General features: G+C 37.6%; 1 protein-coding gene across 8 annotated transcripts in view; it reads left to right on the forward strand.

Annotated features, from left to right (window-relative positions):
- TMEM131L (transmembrane 131 like) overlaps positions 1-23,431 on the forward strand; it is an 84,348-nt gene that overhangs the window by 51,717 nt on the left and 9,200 nt on the right. For 6 of the 8 annotated variants that reach the window (XR_011679951.1, XM_071431918.1, XM_071431914.1 and 3 more), the window contains 19 exons: positions 1,350-1,408; positions 1,765-1,873; positions 2,831-2,936; positions 3,579-3,732; positions 4,351-4,521; positions 4,827-4,896; positions 6,842-6,959; positions 7,540-7,681; positions 8,682-8,791; positions 10,417-10,489; positions 12,535-12,677; positions 13,300-13,442; positions 13,769-13,955; positions 15,043-15,228; positions 16,131-16,280; positions 16,827-17,440; positions 19,568-19,722; positions 20,994-21,118; positions 22,660-22,817. Coding sequence is in view for 7 of the 8 variants with exons in the window: in XM_071431918.1 (XP_071288019.1) it covers positions 1,350-1,408; positions 1,765-1,873; positions 2,831-2,936; positions 3,579-3,732; positions 4,351-4,521; positions 4,827-4,896; positions 6,842-6,959; positions 7,540-7,681; positions 8,682-8,791; positions 10,417-10,489; positions 12,535-12,677; positions 13,300-13,442; positions 13,769-13,955; positions 15,043-15,228; positions 16,131-16,280; positions 16,827-17,440; positions 19,568-19,722; positions 20,994-21,118; positions 22,660-22,817 (2,973 nt within the window). In the remaining variant the exon portion in view is untranslated. The remainder of the gene's footprint in view (positions 1-1,349; positions 1,409-1,764; positions 1,874-2,830; positions 2,937-3,578; positions 3,733-4,350; positions 4,522-4,826; positions 4,897-6,841; positions 6,960-7,539; positions 7,682-8,681; positions 8,792-10,416; positions 10,490-12,534; positions 12,678-13,299; positions 13,443-13,768; positions 13,956-15,042; positions 15,229-16,130; positions 16,281-16,826; positions 17,441-19,567; positions 19,723-20,993; positions 21,119-22,659; positions 22,818-23,431) is intronic. The other 2 variants (XM_071431915.1, XM_071431920.1) reach the window with 1 other exon arrangement.

Below are 23,431 nucleotides of genomic sequence, written 5' to 3' on the forward strand. Positions count from 1 at the left end.
TTGCGGTTTCTTTATGCTGCGAATCCTCTAAATCCAGGGGATTTTAAATTATTTATAGAGCCTTGCAGTCTAGTAGAATAGCTTTTTTTAGACATTTCTGCCAGTTTTCCTTTCTGATTGGAGAAGACGAAACTGCTTAAGAATCCAGATTAAAATTATATTTTTAACATACTTGTTGAAGTGGAACATGATCTTTTTGTCTTTTGAGAAATGCATTTCAAAATCTAGTCACAAAACAATAGATACAATATACACAAAACAATATCTATGAAATGTTCTGTTTCCCTCATGCCTGTTCTGTGATGTGGTATTTCAAGAGCTGAAACTGAAATACCCACTGTAAACCTAGTTTCCCTGCCAGTGAGATGCCAGGGCTTTGTTATGTTGAGTTGTGGATGTACATTTATTCTGATGCTGGTAGAAAATTGTTCCCATCTGTTCTGTCAAGGGTGCTCACTGTTAACACTTTCAATAGTTAAAGTACTAGAAGTTATCTTTTAGGGCTGTTTTCTGTTAAATATAGTGCAATTATAAGTCCTGTCTGTGCTAGAGGTTGGTCCTATAAGCCTTTTGGATTAGCTCTTGGTGGGACAGCAGGTAGGCAGGGTCTGCACAGGGGAACTAACCAGCTGGGAAGGCTGCAGAGGAGAAGCTGTGGGGTATGTGGAGCTCATAATCAATACCTTGAACCCTCTTTTGGAAGCTGACACTTGCAGTCTTGCTTTCAAGCAGCTGAGCAAAGCACACACATTATTAGAAATCGTGGTTGGTCAGGTAGGAGAACGTCCTTTCATGTCAGCCTGCATACACTGATTTAATGCAAGTATAAGCAAGGGCAAAAACTTAAAATTACCTTCCTTGTGGAAGGACTGTAGTAAGATGGTCACCTCTTACTCTGTCTTGCTGCCCTTCTTTTGGTCCTCTACGTCTTCCTACTGTCCTGTGGATGGGACCATAGCTTTGCCAGTGACCAAAGGTGGTTCCCCAACATAGCTGTACCACCTTACCAGCAGGTGAAAGCTGTGTTACCCCTGTCTCCTGTTGCTTTAGGCAGTAGTTTGCTGCCTACTGGGTGATAGGACCATTCCTGATTTGAGCCCAAAGTGCTGAATCCGACTTGCATTATTTCCTGGAAATGCTTGCATTTTAAAGCTTACATTTTAAAGTGTTTTTATTTCTCTCTTGAACGTTTGCCAGCTCAGGATGTGAACAGTTCATCCTTTTTACAAAGGTATCTGTCACACAAAGATTTTAAAATTTAAATTGGGATTGCTTCTCCTGTGAGTGTCTGACAAAACAAGTGTTTCTGTCCTTGGTGATCTTACCATGGTGTTTATTCCTTTGGACAGGTCATTCATCAGTAGATGTGTATATCATGCATTCTGGAAACAGCCTGGTGCATATACAGGTAATCGTGGGCTTCAGGAAGTCATAATTTAGGGTGGTGAATTTGATTAGGGAATTAGCTTTCTCTAATAGCAGATTGATTTTGCTGGTGGCAAATGTCACACTTCTAAGTTTTAAAGTGTGCCCAAATGTCTAGTAGATCCTTGAGATGACATCTTGTAGTTCAGTGATGGATTTATTTTTTTTTAATATGTAAGAGCTGTTAACTTGAATAAAAATTCATGTGTTGATTTAGAAGATAAGAGAAAATGGCAGATGGTGGCATGCAAATTTGACAAGAAGATAGACTAATACAGGAGCTGCAGCACTAATAAGGGTAGTACTGCTATAAAAATAACTTGTCTTGTCTTTCTGCAGGAAATACGGCAGTTGTCACAAAAATACACATCAGCTGTGGAGTTTGAGCCAGTACTGCTATCCTCATCATCTACTAACTTCACAAAAGTTGCTTCTATTTCTTGTAAAGGTACAGGTTACCCATATTTGGAGATAATATGATTAAATAGGATTTAATTGCTGAAAAAGGGTAGTTTTTTTCAGAAGAGACCCTGAAAGATCTCAAAATCATCTTGTCTAGACTTTATTGAGAAAGAGGATGAATTCTTTTTCCTAATAGTTTCCACCCTTTTTGTGTATATGTGGTTCTTCTTATGCTGGTTGAAGGCTCTAAGCTATACATACTTGAAAACGGGGCAAAAACAGTTGCTGAAATGTTAGCTGACTTTACAATAAGCATGATTATTGAATATGCTTTTTCAACATCCTTTTATGGTTTATGTGGGTTTTTTTCTGTTTAAAATATGTTTTCTAAAAGGCTATTGTGCTTGGGTGGTCATTTTCTATGACATTGCTTGGCAGGACCATTGAAGAGGCTTGCCTGAAACCAGAAATGTTTGTGGAAGAGCAGAGATTGGCATTTAAGCATTCCTGACTCCAGCCTGCTTCCTGTTCTGGCCACTAGACTGCAGTGTACAGACTTTAAACATTAATGAAACAAGCTGCTTTCATAATGACATTGAGACATGTTTTTCCTAGGGAAAACATAGATGAATAAGAAGAAAGAAGGGACTGTTATGTTAAGTGATTCTCTTTTTCAGAGGAATTTTTCATTTGTTGAAAGAAGACAGTGTGCTCTGATTAGTAAGAATGCTATGCCAATGACAGGTGGTTAAAATTGCTCTTCACAGCTTTATTGTGTGTGTATTTTTGAAGGTGTTTGTCATTCATGAATACTTCTTAAGGCAAGGTTTGAAATCTCTGAAAAAATTGAGTCTTAGGACTCAAACAATTAGATACTTTACTCACCTGTGTGAGGATTGCACCAGCAAAGGTTCCCCTTTTTAGTGTTCTTGTAAATCTTCCCATGAAAATAATTTTGGATATGCTTGTGGCTGATGTATTCCATGTGTCTGCTCTTTCCCAGCTGCATCCTGTGACAGTGAAAGTCTTTATTCTGACAACAGCAAGAACTATCTTTTGAAAGGCACTACAACACTCAAAGCCTGTCTTTTCTGTCCTGTGATGGAAGGGTAGGTTGGCAGTGGATTTTTGTTTGTTTGTTAATGTGCACTGATACTATAATGAAAATATTGTGCCTTACTTTTAAGAGATGAAGTTAACTTTCTTTGTCACTCTGATTCCAAGGTCAGTGAAGAGGCTTCTTCCTATTGTTGCTGTGTCATTTGCCAAATGTCACATTTAAAGCAATAATTCTGTATTTCATCCCAAGAAGAATTTTAGGAGCCCGTAAAAAGATGTGCTTTAGGAGCTTATATCACGTAAACGTTGCTTAGTCTATGATAAAATTTCCAGTACCCTTTTTAGTGCAATGCAGAAGCTGGATAGTCTTAGAAAAAATGTGAAGTCTTTTCCTGCTTCAGTCATCTTTTGCCAATTTCATCCAGCCTGCTGTATCATAAAGCAATGGGCAATGTTGTACTATAGCATGACAAGAGGGGTAGATACTTTGCCTCTCTCTTTTACATGGTTCCTGTGAATTTTTACTCTCACATGTCATTATTCCCAAATAAATAATTTTGTTCTTCTCTGGGAAAACTTAGAAGAGCCCCATTATACAAGAATGCTATGTTATCTTCTCTTGTATAGACCACTTGTTGTGTACTCAAGGACAATAGCAGATGTATTTATATTTTTGATGTATTTACTTATAGGTATTTTGATGTAGATCCTTCTGCAGCACTGTTTCATATAGAACCACATCATAATACTTCAGGATATTGGTCCATATGGTTTACAAACAATTTTTACTTCAGCATTGAATTGAATGAGGTCTTCATAGCCAGAGAAACAAAGAACCTAGTTAAGGTAAGCTTTATTTCTTCTTTGTACAAAGTTTTGTATTTGATTTAAAGATATGGACCTTTGACATACAAAATGGATTCTTTGAAGAACTCTGTGTTCTTAGAACTGGTTGGAATCCATTAAAAATAAAGGTTTGTGTACATCTGTAACTATTAGGTTACTGTCTCAGGAGGCATTATTCACTGTCCAGCTTACTTTTGTATTGTTTTATTGACAACTGTTCCTTCATTTGAGTTGCAGCTACAGATGCATCAAATTACAGACCATTGCTCTGTTCTCAGAATTGTTGAATGTGTGTGTTTGTGCTCTCTAGGATTCAGCATTTCTTCATAGTGGAAGCCTTTAGTGCATAGATGACCTTTAAAGCCAATGATTTACTGGCACAACTGCAGGCAAATCTGGTTTAGGAATAAGCACATGATGTAGGCATCTAAATGGCTCTTCTTATGTTTTGATATTGGGATTTGTATAAGTGCACGGTTTGGATCAGGTATGAGCTCATATGGCCATGTAGTAACAGCAAAAACACAAAAGACAAGAAAGTTTGCATTTTTCAAGGTACCACCTGTGTCAGAAAGTGCTGTACCAATTTTAATTCATCTGTTGTTTGATTCTTTTCAGATTCTGAACTTTGCTGAACCTCTGACTCTACCTCCAGGCTGCTGGAATGTTTTTTCTTTGAAGCTCAATGTGAAAGACACTGTAACAAATGTGCTCTCTAGTATTTGTTTGTCCACAAACGTGGGAGTGATGTTCGAAATACCTCTGCAGATATATTCGACTGTGTCCAAGGTATGGTGTTCAGCTGTGTGTGTTGAATTATTATTATGCACTGCAAACCCAGCTGCAGCGGTGTCTCTCTCAGGCCAGAAATCTGTTCTTAGTCCTGAAACAAAAGCTCAGTACCAGACCACTCTGTTAGACCATTCTGAAGATTGAGAGGTTAAGTCCCCAGAGTTGAACAGCAATGGAATTATAGTTCTCTTGGCACTTAATTCTCTTAATTCAAAATTCTCTTATTTGAGTCTATGAAATTATGCACTGAGAAAGTGAAATTTGTTCTCTTGTTTTGTCATGTTTTTGTTTTGTTTTTCCAGCAGGGAGATCTAAATTTTGAAGCAATTGCCCACTGTGATATTCAGTGCTACTTGGGAAAGTCTGATTCAGGTAGGCTCATCTAAGGCTTTTTTTGGCATCTGACTAGTTTTATTGTAGAAAATTCATTTTATATAGCAGGACTTGTAATGAGAATATTGTGATTGTTCATGCAAGTACTTAGTTTTACATTTGTTTAAAAACAGATGTTCTGGGAGTATATAAATGGCTGAGGGAACTGAGTACACAGCACAGTATTTCAGACATCTAGTTCCATAGCATGTGCTGAGCTATTGTTCTGTCTTGAAACATTTTTTTTTTAATTTTAGTATTTAAGACTCTCCTATGAATTCTCATTGATGATGTATTGCCCTTTTCTTTCTTCATTCATGTTTTCTTGAGAGATGTTGAAGTAGAATGGTAAAACTGTCCACTAACTCAAAGTTATTAGAAAATGTGCATAACCTGGGCCCAGATCCTGGGAATTCTTTTATGAAAAACAAACAAAAAAAATTGACCAATATCTGCCTATATCTAGAGTTAAATTTGAAGGCCTCCTCTTTATCTCTTTTCCACAGCAATAATTCCATAGATTTCAGCAAATATGGTTTATCAGGCTTATAAAACAGCATCCTTAACACTGTATCATATGAAACAGAAGGAAGGGGTCTCTTTTTTTCTGGGACTGAAGAATCTATCTCCAGATACTGCAATGCTGGGAGCTGTTTCAAGTACCTGTCTAGCATTTACCAAAATACAGCAATAGATTTAACATGGCATGATACTGCCTAAAGAATGTTAGACCTGTTGAAAGCTGGTTCAGAATAGTGGTTTTTACTCTCTGTGCAGTAAGGAGTTTCAGAAGGCAGCTGATAGCATAGACTTTAAATATTTGAGCACTCTCCTGGAAATGTTTTCAAGATGACATTTCCTAAAATGTGACTTTGTGTGAGGATATGAGGAAGGCAGTAGTAGTCAGTCAGATGTGAAAAGGAGAATTGAGGTGACATATAGAAACATGTGACTTGAACACTTACTGAGACACTTGCATGCTAAGGTCCATATCTTAGAAGAAAATGTTTGCTTTTTTGGTTATTTTTTAATCTCAATGAAGGAATATGGCTAATACAACTGAATACTTGTTGCTTACTTTATTTTCATTCTAATAATACACATAATGAGATCTGTACTTACAGGTATTCTGCCTTCTGCTTTAGGATACTACTATTTGTTAAACAGAAATGTGTAATGCATTAGCCTGAAAATACTGACCTAAAGAAATTGTAGTTGGATTATTCCAATAATCACCAATCTCAATTCATTACTTTAAACATTAAGGATTGTAAAATAAAGTACATGCACTTTCAAAATAAGTATTTTTTGTTTTCTTTCTAAAGAAGCTTGCTTTTTTAACTACTTTCTGCTGTGTGAAAATACTTGAACCAATATGAGTGTAACTTTCTAAAATACACTAATCTTTAGACTGATGTAAAGCTTTGCAATTCATCTTAAGAAGAAGTTGAGAAAATTATCAGCATCTAGAAAAAAAGCTAAAATGAAAAGACTGTTTTTGCCAGACTGGGAATTGTTATGTTCCCTGCTGTATCATGCTACTGTATTTTTGTACTACTGTGTAGCATATTATCTTGGTACTTTACTGCCATCAGTAGAGAGTACTGTGTAGACTACTGATGACATGGTTACTCTTCAGTGGCATCTATTAGGAATAGCAGCAATAAAAAGGTCTCACTAAAGCATACACAGCCTGTGCAATGCCCATTCTCTTTTTGCATGTACAGTTACTTTGGTTTTGCAGATGTATTTCTTTAAACAAATCTGATACGGAAGATAATATATATACCCTTGCATATTCTCACTTTGAAGGGGAAAAGTGGGTTGGCTTTTTTGTTTTGGGTCTGGATGCTTTGCAGATACTGATTACTCATGTTCTCAAGTAGATTGACGGAAGGAGCAAATATTATCTCTGTAAAATCTGAAAAATCTATTATCCTTTCAGCAAATCTGCTTTGGCAGAAGAGTCTCTCTCTGGACCGTTCTGCCTGGGACGTGGATTCCGAGCTTGCAAGTGACCTTTATGAAAGATGGCAAAAAATAAGACGTGGAGAAGCATGCAGGTCTGTACAGAATCTGTTGAGGTTCTTAATTCAAGCCAGTACAGTGTTGTAAGAAAGAATATTTCTGTTCTGAAGTATTCTTAATTAGAACAAAACATTCTGGACCATTTTCTACACTTAAGTTAGTTCTCTTGAAGCACATGGAGTTTCAGAGCACCCCAGACTCCTCCAGCTTTCATTTCAAGGCACTGCCAGCCACAAGTAAGCTTTTCAGCCTAAAATGTAAATAATATTCTGACTCTAGTTATCTCACCAAGGCTACCTGGCATGAAGGCAGTCTAAGCATGTTTTACCAGCTCATTTATGGAGTTGCATGAGTCCTTCATCATCAGGTTGTATAGCAGTCTTAGCAGTCTTCTCAGGCTCTTTGAATGGCTTTCATGGTTTTTAGTCCCTGGCCTACATACACAAAAGTTAGCTGTTAAGCTACAGCTTTATGGACTTTATTTTGTAGAGACCATTTCCAAGGATAGATAAATTCATGCAATTACGGGTCCTGGTAAATCATCTTGTGGTAGTTCTTTGTTTGAAAGAAAAAAAAAAAAAAAGCTAATTAATTTTTCTGCTTTTGCCAATAAAGCAGGAGAAGTATTTTAGGATCAGCTCGCTTTACACAGCAGAAGAACTCTGAAGAGGAATCCTTTGCCTTTTTCTTGCCGCGGTTGACTACAGAGCCTGGCCTTACACTCAACTTTAATGCCACAGCTGTTAAAAGTAGTATGGTGAGGATGGTTGTTACTACACTTTTTTCTGAGTTGTGTGTTTAGCTTTTTTAAATAACAAAGTCTGTGATTAATATTTGGTGCTGCTTACATTTTCATACTGCTTATGAACTGGTGTTTTGATCTCAGTTAAGACACTAAATTTGTATCCCTTTGGTTCTTTGGTAAGTTTCCTAGCTTGCTAGTTGTAATACTTTAGTACAAGGAGAAGAGTAAAGCAGTGTAGGTTTTAACCAACAATTTTTTGTTGTTGTTAAACTTTCCTTGTGTTCATTGTATAAGTTACATGCTTGTGGTAAAATAATTGAACATGGGACTAGGGATAGGGTGTGTTGTCATTAGTGATGCATGCAAGGCTGTACAGGATGGCTTTCTTCGTGCCACTGTCTTGTCTAACAGAAGTGTGTAAAACATTTACGAGAGATACAACACTTGCAGAGCAATGTATCTTCCAGCCACACTGACAGTTATTTCTTTCTTGTTTGTCAGATTTAGGTTTCTACTAACCTAGCCTAGGCCAGAACCAGTCATATGGAAATAGTTTTCATATGCACATATTGTGAATTACCTTAATATTCCATTTGTCCAATTTAATTGTTAGTCATTACAGAAATTTTTATAACCTGCTTGCATTCAGACTTCTCTAAGAAGGGGTGGCACCTCACTAACTTTACTTTCTTCTGTGCTAGAGCTTTGTTCACATCTGTCTGCATAAATCAAAATCCAAATGAAAGTGTTGTTTGGGGAGTGGGGGTGGTCTGTATTTTTGTATATGTGGTTCAAAATGCACTCTTAGCTGATTTTGCAAATTCTGACATTGTGGTGACATGTCCTGCTGTTACATGCAGTCATGTACATGTATGATTATACTGCATTGACACAAGAGCCAGATTGAAGTCCCTTGAAAATGCAGATTGTATTGCTAGTGTTGAATTATTTTACCAACCAGTTCTCAAATATGTAGTTTTTAACTCTTTCTTTTCCCCTCCAAACAATTTAGGTAAAATATTTCGTACTAAGAAACCCTTCATCCTTCCCAGTTACGTTGCAGCTTCTGCCTCTTTCTTACTACCCTGATCCCCAAGCTTCACTGAGTCTGCTGAACAAATGGTAATAACTATCTCAGGATACTGTTTTCCCTTTTAAAAGATCTTATTTGCTATGCCTTATGATTGTGACTCATTGGGTTTTATTTAGTTTTTCAAAGTGTTACTTAGATGGGGATTATGTTCTCACCCATTTTGGAAGACAGAGCCTTGTTTAGGGCAGCTCCCTGTATGGTGCATGCCTTTGTGATGTACCTCATCATTGATAAAACACATATTTAACATGTTTTAAGCAAGATTGTGTCTGCCAGATATATATTATAGTTGTTCATCTTCTAGTATCTGAGGCTTAGTGCAAGCTGCCTAGGTGAGGTGAACAGCTTACAGAGTGGGGCTTGTGCATCTCCTCACAGTGCTGGTTGGTATCTATAGAGTCTGTAGACAGATCAGTGAAAAGAAGGTATCTGAACCATCCCAGAGAAGAGTTTTCTTCTTAGCCTTTTCTTAGGTAATAACCCTGGTCAAAGAGGAAACAGGAACTGGGAAGCAAAATGCAGATTCAGAGGGAGCAACCTCAGCATAAATATTTAGGGTCAGCTAAGTAAATGTTTCTGCATTGTTTTAGCCTTTCTGTTTTAGATTTGAGATGATGATCTAATGAGAAATCTAGAGGAGAGTTAGATTAATAATAAAGGGACCTGGTGAGTGAGCTGAAGCTCACCAAAATAAGCCCTGTCACACTTATCTTTGAAAAAATGTTATAGTTGGTAGGTGTGTGTGGTTAGAGACAGTGGGATTACTCCTGTGCTTAGGTGTAACTTGCTTATTTGGGATCCCCAATCCCTGTGTAATTGCTTCCTTAACCTCATTCCTTTACATAGGTACATGCATGTGCATATATATGTCTGTGTATATATATGCACATTAATAACTCCATCTGTTTGCATACTAAATATGATTTCCACATAGACCCTTTCTAGTGGTTTGCAATTACATTTTCTCTGTATTTGCACACTTTTGTTTCTGCAGATCTTCTAAGTTCACCAGAAATCACATCCATTTACTGGTTCTTTTTATGCTAATGTCATAGACAGTTATGACAAGTGAGTTTTCATTCAGTGGCTGGAGGTCCATTCGTCTATAATCTACATTTTATGTGTTGGTTTTTTTATGTCAGTTTTTAATACTTTATGTCAAATGCTTATAATTTGCATTTGGACAAACAAATCAATTGTTTTAAGTGAATTTGATTTGCACATTATGTGATGGAAAATAGGAATTTGTCCCAAACAAATCATGAGCAGAAAGAGAGATATTTGAATGAATTATAAGAGATTTAATAATGATTATTTCTTAACAGTTATGTGAGCAGAAAGAGCTTCAGGGAATTTGTTTGTGTGGCTTAGAAATTCTGTTTCTTGACTGTTATCTTTTACAATATTCTACACTGACAGACCTAAAATGCCCAGCCATTTGTCTGTTTTCCAAATGTGTGTAGTCCACATAAAACTGATTTGCAGCATATTCTTTTGAAATGCAGACCCACATTTCCACCATATTTCACACTGCCAAAAAGCAATTGTAAAAGTAGTCTCTATTTAAGAATAGATGCCAGCATGTAAAAATAAGTCAAAGCAGTTCTGACAGGTTGGGTTTCAAATGCTTAACTTTTTGTTTTGGTTTATTTAGGTTCGGCATAAATGTGCAAGCTATTAACTTCACAACCACCGAATTCAGGCTAATGGATGAATGTTCTCACAGGGTAAGATGGCTAATTTTGGTAGAAGTGGTCTGACACACTAGAGAAGGATTTTTCTAGCTATGCTATTTCTGCGTTCTTCCCAAGTGCAATTTAAAGTAGTTTCACAGTGTTTTCTTGATTCTTCATCAGGTTTGTATCTTTGTAGTTAATTATTTTCATGATTTGGGTCAGTTTTGAATACAGCTGTAGGGAGGAAGTGCATGCATGCCTGCAAGTGTGTCGATGTGCTGTTGGGGCTTCACCCTTGGCTCCAGGCTGACCATGAAGTGTCAGGCTGTGGAGTCAGTGATGTCAGGAGCGGGCTGGTTCTCTTCTCAGAACAGGGAAGTAGTGTCAGGTAGTTCATGGGAGGAGGAGCTGGGATTTCTACATATCAGCTTCATGCCATTGCAATTTCTGGATTCAGGTTTGGAGTGTCATGGTTCTCTCTGGTTCCCATTGCCTCATTTTTGAATGAGTGTAGTAACACTTGACCATGGCACACCAGTGCTGAGCTATGCTTAAACCTTGAGATGTTGTGTCATGGATGACAGAGAAAATGCTGTATCAGGGATGCTGGCATATTCTGGTGACCAGAGTACTATCCAGACTACCCAGAGGATCTCTTCTTAAGATTTCTGGTTTGTACAAAATTAATGTATTTTCCTTGCTGTTTGGGCATACTGCAGCTTCATCTTTAATGTCCTGTGTAGATACATGTTTCTGCACATATGCTTTAAGATCTTAATGAAATATTTGTACCTTGTAAAAAGAAAAGAGTATGTTTGCTGCACTAATCAAAGCTGACCTTTCCTTTCTGGCAACAGTTGTAAGAGTTGTTGTAAAAGAGAGGAGACAGCAGTTCATAAATCCTAGCCTGTAGGCACACTCTGAAAAAGGGAAGGTAGCGTAGGGGTAGGAGTGAACTTCCACAGTCCCACACACTGTACTCTTGGCCAAATGGAAAAATAGCTGTGGATCTTCACATCAGTGTGTGCAATACATGGTTTTCATTAGGTTTGAAGAGCTAGGGGGAACATGCATGTTTAGGTAGATTTTCAGCACATATGAGACAGATCTTGCCTTGTTAACCAAATAAATAGTTGCTAGTATTTAAATTTTTGCATTTGACATAGTTTTCCTAGTCAGTTTATGTGCAGTGAATTGTTAGGCTCATCTTTGTAGGGAGTGACATGGGGAAGTTTGCAAATACCATACATGGCTTGCTTTTAATAAATACTGATTATTAAATGCAGGTTCTGATAGTTTTTGTGCATTATTTTTCATAAAATAGATTAAGAATAAAAACATTTTGAACTGAAAAAGATCAGAAAAGCTCTTAGTACAACATCCATAAATGAGAAACAACCAAGTGAGAACCCATTTTGGAATCTTTATGGTTTTTTTGACTGCTATAGGTATCTGATCACCCCTTTCTAAGAGGGGACCCCAGTTCTGGAAGAGCAAGTTATAGGGCTATTTTCATTTTTCAAAGGCAGAAAGAATAAACAACAGTATTTAAAAAAATATTTACATTATTTCCAGACTAAGTGAACTTCTGGTATTTCTGGTTTTCAATTAATATAGTTGAGAATTCTCTTTGGCTTCCTTCCAGTGACTCAAATGGTCAGCATATTTACCAGCAGTCCCTTTCTCACTTCAATCAAGTTGTAAGTCATGCACTGAGGGTATAATGGTTGCCACATTTCCCTGTGCAATCAATACACTTCAGTTCTTGTGTTGTGAAGTGTTTCAGGATTTCTTGAATATGAAAGACACTATATAATTTCTTTTCCATCTGAGGAAATAAAAGCTGTTTTAAATAATGAAGTAATACATTCCTCATAATAAGTGCAGTAATATGAACTTTTGCTCAAATAAACAATCTTATCTGATGTTTTATGTTGTCAAAAGGAAAGACTTTGTTATAACGAGTTAGTTAGCAGTTTCTGCACCTTGCCAAAAATATTCTGTGTGGTGCTAAGTGGTGATACAGTGCTTTCTTTATTGACATCTATAAACACACATGTTTTCTGTGAGTAAGAAGTGCATTTTTTGTTTAACAGAATGCACATCAAGAGGACCTCATCAGCAAGAAATGCAGTTCTGAGATGCTTTGTTTAACTTTACAGCCACTGGAAACCAGAAAAGTTGGTGTAATTTTTACACCTCTTGACTACAAAAGAGTAGCTTCCCTTATTTTAATCAGGTAAGCCAAATTTTAGTTGTAAGTGAGAATCAAGCAGCTCAATGTAAAAATGAATTTGCAAAGTCCTGGCACATAGACAAATGCTCAAAATTTGAAAGTCAGAATACCTCTGGTTTAATAAAAATTGCTTAGAGTGTGTTTGTGCCTTATGTCTCAGTCATTAATTTTCTTGATATGTTGTCAGAGGGTTATAAAATGCATGTGACTGTTCTGAGGCAGTTTTGAGTTAAAAGAGAAACACATTGTATGGCTTTGCTGTTTTCAACCTGACTTAATAATGATAGGAGTTATGGATCCAGTGAGTCTTTTATGCAGCCAAACTTTGGTTACCTTTGTAGGAAAAGGGAGTTTATTGATTGAGGAAGCAACCATTTTCACTAGGTGACACAGTTGTTATCTAGGGGCACTGGTCACTAAACTTGCTCCTTCACTGTCTGAAATTCACTAGTGGCTGGTTCTGGAGTGATCCTGTCTCTGTTTAGGGGAAACCTGTCCAGGTTTTGCCCCCAGTTCTGTTCCAACACACTGTTATCTTGGTTTGGCACCTAGAGAGCAAAGCCACGACTTCGCAAACTTAATTTGTGCTTTAGTGGCTGACTGCTTGGTTTTTATTTTATGGCAGAAACAACTTAACTGTTCTGGATGTGGTCAATGTAGAAGGCTTTGGAGCCAAAGAATTGCTTAAAGTAGGAGGAAGACTCCCAGGTGCAGGAGGATCCCTTCGATTTAAGGTGCCAGAAGCGACACTAATGGACTGCAGACGACGTGAGTAAGGAGACACAGGTCTCTGGTTGTGCAGCTGCCTGCTTTGCTCTGCACTGGAACTCATACAGAACATTAATGTTAGGGAAACAGAATGGTCAAAGCTGAAGAGTTTGGCCATGAGAAGTGTAGATTCTGTTTTGTCAAAATTCTGACTAATAATAGCTAAAAGTTTTAGAAATACACTACTGCAGAATAGTCTGTATTAGATCTTGGTCACTTATGGATTTTTTTTATTCAATTGTAAGTAAAAATAGCAATTTATTTATGAATGTAAGAAAATCATTTCATTCACTGTAAACTAATTGCTCTCTTTTTTTTCCTTTAAGAACTGAAGGACAGCAAGCAAATTCTATCCATTACGAAGAACTTCAAAGTAGAGAATATTGGGCCTCTTCCTATAACAATTTCATCAATGAAAATCAATGGTTACAGTTGCCAAGGATATGGATTTGAAGTGTTGGACTGTCGGGAATTTTTCCTAGCTCAAAACTCATCACGAGAAATCAGCATTGTGTAAGCACTGACAAATTTGTTGACAAAATAACTGAAGTGGAAATTCGAAATAATTAATTTCAGAAACAGACACTCCAATGGCATACCACACACAAAATTTTGAATAGAAATTTAGTAAGAATTTCCCTCAGGATAACACTAATGAATGGATTATATAATACTGGTTCTTTATATGACCTGTTATTTTTAAAAAGCAGCATACATGCTTTTATCAGTGCATTTTGAAGTAATAAATTAAAACAAAACAGTTGCCACAATTTTTTATTTGCTTGTTATTCTCTAAGCTTGTTCCAAGTAGCCTGACCACAATCTAGTCATGTTTTCCCAACGTTGCACTTAGTCTAAAAATGATTCTTTTTAAACTATCCTTGAGTGAAAGATACTACTGTGACTTAAGCAAAAGTAAAGTTAATGTTACTGTAGTAAAGTAATTGTGGTTTCCCATACAACAGATTTCACCTCTACTGATTAGAAAGGCAAGTTATACCTTCTAGCAATCAAGTAGAATACTGAAATGGGTCAGGGAAGTAGAAGAAGAGACAAATCTGGTATTTCTTCTGCTTTCTGTATCTTTCCAGCTTTGCACCCTAGTACCCGGCCCTTTCTGAAATCATGCTGGCTGTATGCTGGGCAGCTGTGCTTTTGTTGATTAACCTGAATTGATTATGTGTATGCCTTGATAAAAGGAAAACATGTCACAGTAACAAGAGTACTGTGAAGAGTCACAATAAACCCACATAATTTGCCAATTTAAGATGACCTAATGCCAACTGCACAGTTTAAGCAGATAGTGGACACTTTATTTAAGTATGCTTTAAAAAATATTATTAAATAATATTATTTCATATAACTAAACTGTTATTACTGGATTAATAAATTGATAATTCATAGTAATAATGAGGCAATATTTTAGCAATTTTAAGAATGCTATTAAATTATTGGTAAATTTTATTAAATTAGTTTTCTTATTATTATTGTTGTTCCTGTTTTCATCGTATTGTTTGTATTTTTGTTATCAGTGTGACTTCAGAAAGTAAAATTCAGCCAAACAACGAAAAAGTAACACCACCTCTGTTTTTCCTGACAGATTCACTCCTGACTTTACATCTTCATGGGTAATTCGTGAGCTCACACTGGTGACTGCTGCTGATCTGGAGTTCCACTTCACACTCAACGTGACTCTCCCTCACCATCTGCTACCGCTGTGTGCGGATGTGGTGCCAGGACCCAGCTGGGAAGAGTCTTTCTGGAGGCTCACTGTCCTCTTTGTAAGGTAAGGCTTTCCTCACAGTACCCCAGAGCTCCTACAAGATGCAGTGCATGTGAATGCCGTGGTGATAACACACATGGGCTGATGCATCCCTGACTGAGATCGCCCTGCACACTGTGCTGCTGCTTGTGTGGTTTGGACACTGGAAACAGTCAGAACACAAATGAAGTAACAGCAGTGACCACTTTGCCTGCTTCTAGGTGCAACAGAAGATTACAGGGATCTGAAAAAGCAGGAATTTTTCGTTCTGTTTTCCTGCTAACAAAATTTACACTGCATGATTGAGAAGGTGGTTTGATGAATTAGAAAGATTTTTGTTTTGATCCATATATGTTTGATGCAATTCGTACATCGTGGAGAGAGAGGATATTTTGCATCTAAATTTTTAGTTCAGAAGTATGATGGCATTTGTAGCTCATTTTATGCCAGCATTTTCTCTAGGAAAAGAAAGAAACGGTATTGAATAAATACCTAAATAATGATGATGACTATCATAAATGAACAGTGGGCTGATAGGTCATATTATTATATGACATCCTGGGTCATAATATGATATGATGTAAGACTACAACACAGTTAATTCTAAATTACTTTCAAGGATTATCTCTTTTAGAATGAGCTTTTTCTTTGTTCTATTTTTTTTCTTTTAAAGTTCATGACTGAGTTATTTTATCAAGCTAATGACTAGTAAGGCCTATAAGGAAAAAAAGGAAAAAAAGGAAAAGAAAATACTATTACTATTACAACTATCATTTTTAAGGCTGTATTTTGAGTTTGTCTGTCTTTTTATGTAGAATTTTGTAGAAAAAATACTTGAGAAGTGTATCTTGTTAGAAGTTTTTTAACTCTTTCACTGAATATTCCTGAAAGTTATAGACACCAGTATCTATTGTTTTCTTTGGCAGTTTGTCCCTGCTTGGAGTGATTCTGATAGCCTTCCAGCAAGCCCAGTATATTCTAGCAGAGTTCATGAAATCAAGACAGAGGCCAAATCCTAGTGCTTCACCACAGCAGAACAGCAACTCTGTTGACGTAATCAGCTCTGATTCCTACAAGTAAAAATACTTTTTTTTTATTCTTTTATACCCTGTTTATTGTGGAGTGGTGCTTTCTGTCTGACTCTCACTGATATTGCTGTGTGCTGGTTTAAAGTGCTCCAAGCAGCCTTTTTTAGAGAACTTCCACCTCAAACCAGGAGGAATGGAGGAACTCAGGGGTTTATTTATCTTGAATATTGCCAGTAATACATAAGGTAAAAATTGTATGATGAAAGTAAAGGATACACCAGGTGTGACAGCCATGGAGAGAATGGAAAATGCATTGATGGTTCTCAATCTGACCCTCTTGGGTGGTGAGTCAGGCACTTATTCATTGAAGCATGTAAGTGTGTTGGAAGTCTGAGCAAATACTTAGAGTGTTGCTCAATTCTCGCTGAAATCAGAATGTGCTTAGCTGGTATGGTAAATTAAAGACCTAAAGCAATTTCATGGCTTGTGAATATGCCCCCCTTTCTTTTCTTACAACAATATCTCATAAAACAATTCACGATGTCTTTGTAAAGAAAAACAAATCCACTTTTTTTTTTTTTTTTTTGCCTCCAGGGGAAGCTGCAAGACATTTATGGATTCCTATAGTTCCTCAGATAAAGGTAAAGGGAAGGGCTTCCTGTCTGTAGGCACTTCTTCCAGCCGAAGTCAGAGTGCGGCAAAGAGAAGTCCTGCGACCTACAGCCACTCTCAGAAGAAACACAAATGTTCAGTTTACTACAGTAAGCAGAAACCAAACACAGCTGCTGGCAGTGCCATTGCAGCTGCTGATGAGAAACAGAATCAGATTGCAGAGAACCAAACCTCAGCACCAAAAGAGGACATTTGCACTGATGTTGTCAGTGAGAACTGGGTAACTCTGAAATATGCAAATGGCATAAACGTTAACAAGAATTTAACTCTTCCAGAAGACTTTCTGGGTAAAGAAGAAAGTACACTGAAAAATACAGTTCTCGTTAAAAATACTTCTTCAGAGTGTGATCTGAAGGAAGATCTTCAAACATGTATGTTTCCTAAGGAAACTAACCTTAAAACTTCAGAAAATCTAGCTGAGCTCAAAGAACAGGAGTTCTGTTCTGTGAAGATGTCAAAGAAGCTACCTGAAAGTCACTTGTCCAGAAATTCACCTCAACAACAGCCAGAACTGCAAGAAATAAGGAAAATTAGTGGTAATTTTTTCTCAAATTCTATCAGTCTAAATTAGTAAATGAAATCTTCTGATGAGTTCACTGTGGTCAGGATTTTGTCTTTTGCGTAGGACAAGGGAATTGTGGTGTTTCTTATGTGTTCACTGTGATTTGTCTGTTTACATTCCTGAGGAAGCAGCTTACATTTTAAGTTGTTTCATAAATCATAAATTTGCTTGGTTTACAAATTTCAAGTTTGTTGCCATAGCATTTTAACTGCTAAAATAATTGATGTCATAGATCTGCTTATAAGACACAAATTGCCCTTGTCAGATATTCAGAGGGATCCCAGTTTGCTATTTTCAGGTCCACTGAAAATATGGTGGCTGAATCACCAAGCAAGCACATTCAGAAGCAGATATTCAGAACTCCTCAGATAAAACCACCCAAAATAAGAAAAACCTGACATCAGGATAATGTGAACTTTTATTGTGTAGGAATCTGCAAATCAGTGTTTTCCATAGTAATTGCATAGCTGTATTTTTTATCTTGTTTTTCTTTTTTTGAAATTGTGGGGCTAGGCTGCCTGGGAAGTCTTACCTCTTAGCTTCACAATTCAAAATTCTAAGAACAGCAGAAGAACACCTGGGAGAAGTCAAAAGCAGGATAAGAGAATGTATCCTCTGGAAGCTTGGCTTTACTGAGGCACTTGGCAAAGTAATTGAATTGTGAAAACTGGCATTTGCTGTAGCTGTGGCAGTTTATTTAGGGAGTAAGCCATCAGAGAGGGATTTCAGGCCCTGCTGTCTTGTGTAGTTGCTACCATGGGCTCGTTGCTTCTTGTGTTGTTCCCTGTGAGCTATAACAGATAAAAGCATGCAAGCTCAGGTGAAGGCAAGATATTTTCACTCATTCTTACAAGGTATTTTGAGATATGTTTTGAATATTAATATTTTGAGGTATTCTTCATATGCTCCTAAAATGCATTGTTGCTTATTCTTTGCTTTGAATTAGGAGATCATTCAGTATATTCAGTAGTAAAGCACTAAAGGTAATCTCTCTTGTCTATTAGCAGTTGTGGCTTCCTGCACTATCAGGCATGTGATATTTCTGTGTTTCAAGACATTTAGTAGGATATGTTAAGTCTAAAAAGTACCATGTTGCAGTGTTTGTACCTTTATTATCATTACAGACCTGGTTTTGTGCAAGGAGGGAGTTCAGGACCTCGGGTACTCACATCTTTGTATGCTGGAGAGCAGCAGAGCATTCTTTAGAGCTCTGGCACTCTCCCTCGCCTGGTGTTTCATTCACATGTGCTCCTTTTGCAGTCCTCATGGCTGCCTGCTCCCCTCCAGAGGGGATCTGGTATCTGACTCAGAGCTGGGATGTTGTAGTTGGTTGGCAGGAAACTGTAAAAACATTTGGGTGTGCTTTTCCCAGTTGAGAAGGCCAGTTCAGTTCAGTAAGTGATGACATTTCTCACACAGAGCAGCTGAGAGCCTTGGTAGCAGATCACTGTGGATGTAGTGCAGGTCTCTGAGATACCTGGAACCAGAGGCAAAGTGAATTCTGTCCTGTCCTGGCCCAGGCAGAGCAATGTGACTCAGCTGACCTAGTTGTTGAAGCAGGCTTCCTCTTGAATCTTTCATCTTTTGGACTCTTAGATCAAAATAATTCTTCATAAGCCTCTCAAGTAAAAGAACTTTTAGTGTGGAACCCATGCTAAAGAAAGGATGACTTCCCTTTGTCTTCACAGTGAATGCAGAGGACACTTCAGAGGTGTCAAGCACCAAGTAAAGGCTGTCCTTTCTCCCCACTCAGCTTGCAGGGGTTTTTTCCTCTTTGTTTTTTAACCCAGTGTTCTCTAGCTTCAAATTCTACCAGGTAGCTCAAATTCAGATGAGATGAGCAGGACTTGCATAATCTCTGTATGCGCTGGGAGTGGTGTGCTCATGACCATGAACCAGCACAAAGCTACTTTTTGCAACTGCTGTAAGAATTTTTAAATTGTATTAGCTTTTGGTTTTAAAATTTTCCATTATCATCAGCCTAGACATTAGTCTCCTGTGTTTTGGAAAGCAACATAAGGCTGTTTTTAAAGAAAGGTATGTGGTTATGACTGAGAGCCCTTCTCTTCCCATGCAAACAGTTGTTATTGTTTAATTGTAGGGAATAGCCAGCAAGTGCCTCTCAGGAATGAAACAGAAAACTGCGAGACTTCAAAAAAGCAGATCAACCTAAAGCCTTCCATGGAGAAAAAGATTAGTAAGGGACCCAAGGAAGAGACTCCATGCTGTGCAAAAGAGGAGATTACTTCTTCTGAGGTTGGTATTGTGATCTTTCTCCTTTTCAAATTTGAAATTCTCTTTTTATAGTTTATGTACATATATATATATATCTATAGGTATGTATGTGTATGTAGGGACTATTTTGTAGAGTCACAGACCTGAAATGCTGTAAATCAAATAAATGAGGAAGAGTGCAATGTGCTGTCCCACGTCCATTGTATATTAATGCTGCTTTATGGAATGGTGAACAGTTTGGGTAAAAATCAAAACAGCCATATCACAGCCAGAGATTGTTACTGTTAGAGCAGGCACAAGCATACTGGAATCTAATGCCAGCTGTCAGCCACACTAATGATGTGGGAACATTCTCTGCAGGGGAAGTGGGCATATTGGCCTTCACTTGCAGACCTGATCTCCAAACCCAAGGCTTTGCATCAGAAACTTGCATTTGGGAGTACAGCAGGCAGAAGCCCTTTAGCAGATTATGCAGTTGCTGAGAAGGATCGTTCTTCACCCCTGGTTTCTGAGTATGATAAACACAACAGACTGTACCTTTGTTGCAGGCAGCATAAAACACTAAAAGAACTTCATCAGGCAATTAGTGAACCTGAGAATCTGGATTATGTTTATATTCTGTGTACTGGATATAAATCCCATGGCAAAATGGTTTAAGGAAGAATTGCTTACATTGCTTGGGGAACGTGTGAGAAAAGACACGGTCTTGTCTTGCTTTGGGAATTGTTGTTACAAACTTTGCCTGTGTGGCTGATGGTGCTCAGTTTGTTTCTTACATTTCTTGAAATTACTAGTATTTGCTGGTAACTTACTCCATAATTTCCTCAGCTGTAATTCAAATAAATGCCTTCCCCCACTGCCCCCAGTTGCTGAGGAAAGGGAGGATTTATTGCTGCTGAACTTGCACACCAGCTGATCATAAATCTGGCAGATGTTTTTTGTTTTTAGCACATTGGGAATTTTATTGACTGCTTTACTTTTTCTCCCTCCATTTTTTTATTTCCCTGAAAGTCAGAGCTAGATGCTGTGAAAGGGAAAATGCTAAGTTTGGGAATTCAGAAATTCCTCTCTCATCATCTCTTGGTGTCTTGATGGACAGAGTCTTGGAAAGGCTAGTTAAATTGATGGTGCTGGAAAGAGGATGTGCTGTGGAAAGCCACTAAATCATGAAGTAACTATGCATTTGGGTCAGGCCATTTTGTCCAGAGAAATTTAGCTAGAAAAATCCAGTGGAGTTCATTGACTAAGTTAAGTTCATTTTATAATGTCTCAGCTTGTATTTTTGCCTTTAGCAAGAAGATGCATATAGAAAGAAGAAGCCTCAGGATAAAAAGGAAGGAAATGTACCAAATATGAATTGGAATAGAAATAGAACATCTAGGAAAAATAAGAAGAAGAATGTAAATATATCCACAAGGTATGTATTGCCTCACCAAATCATGAAGAAACCCAGAATTGCTGTAATGTTTCTGCAGGTTTTGCATAATGCATTAGGCAGGATTACTTTATCTATTTAAGTAAACACACATTAATCCTGTCCTGAGCATTTACTTTTAGGAATGTGCACTACTAAATATCACCAGCAAAACAAAAAATTTTAAAATATTCCATGTGTAAATCTACATGCAGATAGATGCAGCCCATTCTGCATAGCAGTGGTAGCTCTCTGTTAGAGTCTGGAATGTGCTGTCTCTGAAGTTTGGATGGTTAGCTTCCTTCCCCTTGTGTAGTGCTTGGAGAAGTTCTAGTCATGTGTTCTCTTCACTGAAAAAAGGAAAATAAAATTGTTGAAATGATTCCACCTTCAGGAGAGTCATCTGCTATATTGAGTAACTGGGGGGATGTTGTCCTCTACCAACTTTGGGAGAGAAATGTGTAGAAATGAGAGAGTGGCTTTCATTTTTGCTATTATGATTTAAACAACTAGAGCAGCACTAGATTGTAAAGAATGTTGAGTGAGCACTGTGGAAAGTTACTTTTTTTTTCCCCTGAGAATTGTGTTAATGCATTTTAAAGTCAGTTGTAAATTACTTTTAATTATTTTTTTAATATATTTTAAATTTAAGTTGTATGGATTATTAAAAAATACTAGTTACAAACTCCTCTTAGAATAGAAACACTACTGAGGAGAAAATCCTATTCCCTCCCCTCCCCCAGCCCTTTGAATTAAAGTCACAATCCCACAAAGCCTTCACAGACTTAATTTTTATTGCGAGTGCTTCTATTGAGGTCAGTGGACTCTAAAAGGAGATTGTAAATCTGAAAGGGCTGTTATACACACATTTCTGTTCATTTTGTGGGAAGTCAGTACACGTGTAAATCTTTGCTGGATGCACACCTTTGTAGATGGGAAAGATAAAAAATGAGCAGTAAAATACTGTATTTAGTGTCTGTTCCCTGAACCAATTCAGCAGGTGCTGCTTTCTGAGTTAAGATGGAACTGTTCCATTTCTGCAGAAATTTGACAGCTGACTTTTAATCATTTTTCCTCAATACTCTCTGATTATGGTATTGGATGTAGACATTTCATTCCATCTTTACTAGCAAAGTTAAGATTGCTCCAGATTGGGATTTTACTCTAGTTATAGTTGTGCCAGTGAAATGAGCACAGGGCACATTTTTCTTTGCATCTAGATCTTTGTACACTGCTGAACTGTGCTTATCACTGCAACATCTGATTGCCTTCTGCCAGGTGCATTAGAGAATGGAATTAAATATGCACATGTCATTTTGCCTCTCCCCCTGAGAAGTAGTAGTCTGTGTGGTTGGATATTGCATTTTGTGAAAGGTTTTTTAGGTTTCTCCAAAGTTGGGGAATAAGACTCTCAAACCTACTGCTTCCTTGCCCTTTGCCTTGATAGGTGTGTGAGTTGAAGTGTTTAATGCCTGGAAAGGAAAACTGCAGATGAAATGTAAAATGAAAACATGTTTGGGTTTTTTTGGGTGTGGTTCTATTAGGGTCCCTGAGCAGAGTGAGTTGAAGCATATGTGCAGTGAATTTGAAAGGCCGGATCTGAGAACAAATATTGGAATAAGAGCCTGGTGTCCTCAGAACAACGGGGAAAATTGTAAAGCAGACCAAAAAGCTGGGAGCTTGTCCATACAGGGAGAAACAGGTATGCAGTCTTAATTGTCTTAAAATGGGGAAAGAAACCCAATGTGAATTTTGTGGCAGTAGAGCATGCCTTACTTGAGAGACCTGTGCTTTTCTCCCTTTGAACCCTGACGTGAAGATGACAGGACTGGTATGACACAGTGCCCAAAATGATAGCTGCTCACTTCTGAAGGGCTCTGCATGCTTCTCCATGGGGTTGGTTCATGGTGCAAACCAGAAAATTAATCAGTCTGAAGCAATCATCCATCAGTTCTTGGTGAAGGACAGACAGACTGGTAGTCTGGTTTTGTGTTCCAATAAAGCTTGGATACCTGCTTCCTGCCTTTCCATCAGGATTTTAATCATCTGTTTTCCCTGACTTTAGGGAAGAGGAGATCTTCCCTAAAGAGAAGATCTCTTTAAGGGAGAAGAAAGGAAGAGAAGAAAGTTATCAATTTCTGTAGGATTGTCCTTTGCATCTCTGATGAGATAATAAGAGAATCTATCACTTATGAATTCATTACTTGCACCATTTTATCATATGCATGTTCCTACAGCCAGGATATGTTTCATATTTGAAGTATTAAGTATTTATTTCAGAGGACAGTATGCATTTCCTCTTTGAACCTATAGCCT

The sequence above is a fragment of the Agelaius tricolor genome, unplaced genomic scaffold (genome assembly GCF_023055355.1).
Source record: "Agelaius tricolor isolate 1412-34295 unplaced genomic scaffold, bAgeTri1.0.p SCAF_8, whole genome shotgun sequence".
NCBI classification, from domain to species: Eukaryota; Metazoa; Chordata; class Aves; order Passeriformes; family Icteridae; genus Agelaius; species Agelaius tricolor.